General features: G+C 63.4%; 2 protein-coding genes across 2 annotated transcripts in view; both read right to left on the bottom strand.

Annotated features, from left to right (window-relative positions):
• Positions 1-342: 342 nt before the first annotated feature.
• Positions 343-2749, bottom strand: MNEG_8326 (Translation initiation factor eIF-2B subunit alpha; the record flags this gene model as incomplete). The annotated part of the gene is made up of 7 exons (XM_014043201.1): positions 343-519; positions 800-965; positions 1232-1365; positions 1593-1739; positions 2046-2163; positions 2357-2534; positions 2695-2749. 7 exons carry the CDS (start codon positions 2747-2749, stop codon positions 343-345), a joined length of 975 nt encoding a protein of 324 aa, XP_013898655.1.
• Positions 2750-3201: 452 nt separating this feature from the next.
• Positions 3202-5624, bottom strand: part of MNEG_8325 (NADH dehydrogenase) — a gene marked incomplete at both ends in the record, with an annotated part of 3953 nt that continues 1530 nt past the window's right edge. Inside the window, 7 exons of the mRNA XM_014043200.1 lie at positions 3202-3225; positions 3365-3404; positions 3687-3829; positions 4194-4289; positions 4625-4783; positions 5034-5144; positions 5471-5590. Of these exons, the coding sequence (XP_013898654.1) occupies positions 3202-3225; positions 3365-3404; positions 3687-3829; positions 4194-4289; positions 4625-4783; positions 5034-5144; positions 5471-5590 (693 nt within the window). The remainder of the gene's footprint in view (positions 3226-3364; positions 3405-3686; positions 3830-4193; positions 4290-4624; positions 4784-5033; positions 5145-5470; positions 5591-5624) is intronic.

Raw genomic sequence — 5624 nt, 5'->3', positions numbered from 1 at the left:
GGGCGGCGGCGGCAGCAACGGGGGCGGGGGCTGCGCGAGCCACAACTGATCATGTAAAGCCCGCTACCCGGCAAGCGAGCGTCTGCATGGGGTCATTACACAGGGTCGTATCATGGGGAGCAACCCTACTCAGGGCACTTGAGACTGCATATGCTGTACAGCACTGCAAAGGTGCAGGCACAAAGGTGCAGGCACAAGCTATCGACATGCTAGAGAACTAGAGAACGACAGGGGATTTCAACCAAAACCAATCAAAGCACACATACGAGGCAAACAACGCCGAGGCTGACACGCAACAACAAAAACGACAGCCACCTGGGCACTACCCCGGCAAACGTTTCATCACACGTACAGCTGGATGAGCTCGTCGCTGACCGCGGCCGGCGTGAGCACCCCCAGGTCTGTGACCAGCAGGCTGATGTACTGCGGCGGCGTGTAGTCGCGGCTTGGGTTGTCCACCGCCACGCTGCGCGGCAGCAGGGGGCCCACGTCCACCGGCTTGTGCTCGACAGGGAGGTCCTTAGAGGGCGGCAGGGTGGGTGGCGAGGGCGTGGGCAGGATTTGGAGCATGGGGTGAGGCGAGAGAGCGGCCGAGGCAGGCGGCAAGTGGCAGCCGGAGGGGCCCAGGCTCTTCAGGCGCCAGACCTTAGAACTGCGGACGAGAACAGCCTTGCTCCCGCGACGGCCGGCAGCCCAGGAGACTTTGTCAACCAAACCCAGGCCCACTAGCCAAGCGCAGGGCGCGCAGGACGAGTGGGCGGCGCGGCCGGCGCCATGCCCGGCGCGTGCTGCGGCGCACCTGCTGGTTGAGGGGGTAGAGGCGGGCGAACTTGTAGGACTCTGCCGCCACATAGAAGGGCTTGTTGAGGGCCTTGGCGCAGAGGGCGATCTGGTAGGTGCCCAGCTTGTTGATGACGCCGCCGTTCTCCACCACGCCCTCGCCGCCCACCAGCACCATGTCCACGCTGTTGGTGCGGGGGAGGGGGGGGGGGCGAGAGGGGTGCTTGGGATGCGTGGTTGGCTTGCTCGGTCGCGGGTTGATTTCTGGGCTGCTTACTTGCTGGACAGGTTCAGAGACAGTGCTGCTGGCAGCTTATAACCTTGAGAGAATGCCTTGAGTGGTGCAGCCTGCTCCGACTCAAGAAGCACCACCGTGCGCCAACCCGAGGCGGATCTGCGGGGCCCCCACGGCGCCCTCTAAAGAGCCGCGGACAGCCCCGGCGCGGCTCACCGCTCCAGTGCGTACGCCACGCCGCTGTCGAGCACCATGGTGACCGGCACCCCGAGCTCGTCCAGGGCGCGCGCCATGCTCTGGCCCGTGCCGTCGGGCCGCCCCTCTGTCACCACAACGCTGAAGTTGATGCCCTACTTGGGGGGGGGGGGAGAGGGGTTGTCCGGGGAGGCGTGGATGAGGTGGCGTGCATGCACAGGCGCAGAGGAGGCGATTCAGGCGGGATGCACACGGCCTGATGCCTTTGTATACTGCGCTGCCTGTCGCGGCACCTGCAGGCCGGAGTGGTTGCTTGACCCACAGCAAACAATGCCAGGGCCACCCCACCCATCGGCGTGGTTTTTGATTGCCGACACCCCACCTGCGACACCGCGCGCTGCAGCAGGGCCAGCACGACGCGCGACCGGCCGTGCGTGAGCAGCGTCGAGCCGTTGCGGATGAAGCGCGCCCCGAGCTCGGCGATGGCCTGCCGCGCCCGGATGGAGATGTCCGCGAAGCGGTTCCCGCGCTGCAGGGCGCCACAGGTGGTTCGGTCGAGAGGAAGATGGAGGAGGCATGAGGGCGGGGGCAGGTATGAGAATTTCACAGCGGCGCCCCTGAACCCCGACCCCCTGGGCTCTGAGCACGCCGCATGGGCAGCTCGCGCGACAGACAGGGCCTCCTGCATTGTTATCTTCAGGGCGGCGACGCTGTGGTGTCAACCCATTGCATGCCAACCGACCTTGATCGCCCCAGGTTACCAGCAGGTGACCAGATGACGGTCCCCCCGGGAAAACCGCGCAGGCATGCGCATGCGCCCATGTCCAGGACGCACCTCTATAAGCCGCGCCTTTGCCGCTGCAAAGTCCTCCATCTCAAGGGCGCTGGTGCGCGTGGTGTAGCGCAGGAAGAGCTCGCACCCAGCCTTGAGGCTGATGGAGGTGGGGTTACACCTGAGGGCAGCGTGGCGGCGGGGGCAAGGCCGGGCACGTGATTTGGCATTTTGTCAAGCAGCGGGTCCGCCAAAGCGCCACCTATGGCACACAGGGCCTCAGGATCACGACGGCCAACACTGATGGCGAGATTGCTGACAAGACTGCCGGCGGCGTCCTGTCCATCACCAGCCTCCAGCTTGCCGGTACTCACCGCTGCAGCGCCGCCGCCGCGTCCTTGAGCTCCTTTTCCAACCCCATCATGGTCTGCGCGCCGCTGTTCTTAATCACGCTCGTGAGCGCGCGGATCGCCGCCACCGCGACCGCCATGTCGGGGGAGCGCGAGAGGCCATCCGCAAACTCCTTGACCACTGCGGCGTCGTTGATGCTGCCTGGAGACCAAAATCCAAGCAGGGCGGCCACCAGGAGTTGGCAGTGGCGGCGCAGCGATGCAGCGATGCAGCGAGCTGGGCACACTTCGTCACGAGCGCCCCGCAAAGCAGGGATCACTGGCTGGCGCGCACGTCCGCCAACAGATTCCTAGATGCACACCTGAATCCGTGCTGAAGCCTTCGCTAATTCTAGCCAGCGCTGTTCGTGGCGGCATTGCTGCTGCACCAGATCTGCTCATGCACCTCGAGCGATATCCGTGATTTCAAGTGAGCCAGATTACTCAACTTCGTTGCACTGGACGTTCACAAGGCAGCACGATGTGGCACTGATGCTGGGAGGCCGTACCGTGATGGCGAAAGAAATGCTTAGTGTCAAGACACGAATGGGGCTGAAGAAGCACAACAAATGAGAAATACGATGATGGGACTCGCCATGGTGCGCCCAAACTTGGACTGCGCGTGCCCGGCCCAGCAGCGGTCTCAGCAACGACCTCAAACCAAAGCGATGACTAACCATACGATCGAAGGGAGCACGAATCAAAGGATGCATCGCAGAGGAATGTGTGCAACCCCATGCCAACAACTGCATTGCCCCACGTGCCGGCCAGGTTGACTTGATGTTGACCACCACCTGCATGCGTTGACCGCCAGCCCCCTCCGGCCCCCATCACCAGCGGCTGAGGTCGCGGCCCTGTCAAAGCAAGTCAGGTTAAGTGCACCAAAATCAAAGGGGGGGGTCACGCAGGTTGCAGAGGCATGCTGAGTGTTGTCGGAGGCACGCAGCCCCAGAGATGTGCCCATCTACCGTGGCGAGCAACTCCGACACTTACCAGCAGCATGGTAATGGTCCAGTCGAAGGCCACCATCATCCTGAGAATCGGCCGTGGTTGTGGGATGTATGGTACGGTTTCAAGGGCAGGGTGTGAGACAACAGGCAGTCAATAATAGACGTGAATTTACAGTCGTAGCTGAGAAGCGCATGTCGCTTTCCCCTTGACCAATTTGAAACAATCATCAACCACGCCTAACGCATTCATCCCTCCACGTCGGGGCCATCAGAGTGTAGGCCCTCAGCAGCAGTGCGCACAATGCTTGCCGATTGCCCACTTTGAAAGAAAAATTGTCTAGATTAGCCCGCATGCGCTGGCCCACCTGTTCCGCAGGCTCCCCAGCCGCGTGAGGTACGCGCTGCGCCAGGCCACCCAGGAGGCAAAGCCCGCGACGCTCAGGCGCTTGCTGCTACCTGAACCCAGCTCTAGGATGGCGCTGGTGCCACCCACGGTGGCCATGGATCCCTGGGGGCCGGCGTGTGTGCGAGCGTGTGTATGTGTGCGTGTAGAGTGTGTGTTTCTAGAGCGTGTGTGTGTAGAGTGTGTGTGTATGTGGGGGGGGCCATGGGGGCAGACAGCACGGACAGGCGGCGCGACGCATGGCAGGTGTGGTGGCGCGGCGGCCGCCGAGCGGCGCACGTGTGGGGGAGCGGCTACTTGAGGCCTGCTGCTGGGCCCGACCTCTTGCGCTCGGGCTCACTCGCCACAGAGTGATCGGCGCCTTCACAACACATGTCTTCCTCGCCTGCAACGCACGGTCGCCCCATCAACTTGCAACAGACACGCCAAGAACCCCTCTCCCAGCCCCCATCACGCCACCAGACCGCACCAAATGGTTGTAGACAAAGTCCTTCGGCTCAGCCCCCGTGTTCTTGGCCTCTTCATTGAGCATTGCGGCGAGGTAGCGCCCCTGCTGCTCAGCCACCTGGAGCGGATTTGGAGGCAATGCTTTGTGTGGGTGTGCGTGTGTGTATGTGTGTGTGTGTGTGAGTGTGAGTGAATGTGTATGTGCGCGCATGCATGTTGGGGAAGATGTGCAAGCGAAAGACGCAAGTATGGCTTTGTGACAGACACAGCATGGAAACGGTGAGTGAACATGCATGGATTGTGGGGTGGGAGCTTCACGAGGGCCCGGGCTGGGTAGGGGTGGGACCAAGCGTGCGTTGTCTGGTTGTGCAGTGGATTTGTGAAGGGGTAGCGAGACGAGTCCGTTGTGTGGTTGCGCGGTGAGCACGCGGCGAGCACGACTCCTGAGCCAACCTGCGCCAGGGCCGGCAGCGGGGTGTGCGGGTTGGCGCAGCAGTCGCCGAGCGCGTAAACGTCCGGCACTGGGTGCAGGCTGCTGTAGGCGGCCGCATCGGCCTTGACGCTGCCGGGTGCTGGCGTGATGGGCTTGGTCTCCTCTGTCAGGGGCGTCACCTGTTTGAGCGGTTTTCAGCGGGGTCAGTGCAGGCACGCGCACGTGCGAGTTTGTTCGAACGTGTGCTGATGCGTGCATTTGCATGTGGCAATGTGCACCCTTGTGAGTGAAGGCAGACACACGTGCGTGCAGTGTGCAGGACAAAGGCGGATTGCGCCTCAAGGGGGGTCACGAAGACTAGGCTATGGTCCGTCGCAAAGACCCAGCACAGGACGATGGGCAGCCGTCGCCCGCCCAGCACCGCCCCACCTTGCCGGGCCCCTTGACCGCCTGCCCCTCCGCGCGCACTGCGCCGCCGTCCTCCTCCTGCTTGGGTGGCGCCAGGACCTGCAGCCGCTCGTTCACAGCTAGGCGGCCCACCTGCAGTTTCCATGCGTGGGTGCGAGTTGCTCGCGTGGGTTGGCAGTTGTCGGGGCAGCGCTCCTGAGCAGTGCTTGGGCCGGGGCGCAGCCGACATGCACACATCTCTCGGCACCTTGAATTGGACTCACCCTACAGCGTCGCTGGCCGGCGCGCCGTCATCGCCGCTGCACGGCCTCGCCAATGCTTGCTCACAGCCCCCACCCAAACTCTCCCCAGACCCCTGCCCCTTTGCTGCAATACGCACATACACACAAGCCAGGGGATGAGGTGTGGGGAACAAGTGGCCCCACCTCATCACCCCACCCTCTCGGGGCCCCACCGACCTGTGTCTTGGCGAAGGGCAGGCTGAGCGTGAAGGGCGTGGGCCCGACTCCAGTCGACCAGATGCAGAGGCCAAAGGGGATGACGGTGCCGTCCGTCAGCGTCAGGGACCCCGGCTCCACCTTGCGCACCACCCCCTTTTTGAGGTACGGTCGG

The sequence above is a fragment of the Monoraphidium neglectum genome (assembly GCF_000611645.1).
Source record: "Monoraphidium neglectum strain SAG 48.87 unplaced genomic scaffold scaffold01568, whole genome shotgun sequence".
Taxonomy (NCBI): domain Eukaryota; kingdom Viridiplantae; phylum Chlorophyta; class Chlorophyceae; order Sphaeropleales; family Selenastraceae; genus Monoraphidium; species Monoraphidium neglectum.
The sequence above is the reverse complement of the archived record's forward strand: the minus strand, read 5'-3'. Positions and strand labels throughout refer to the sequence as shown.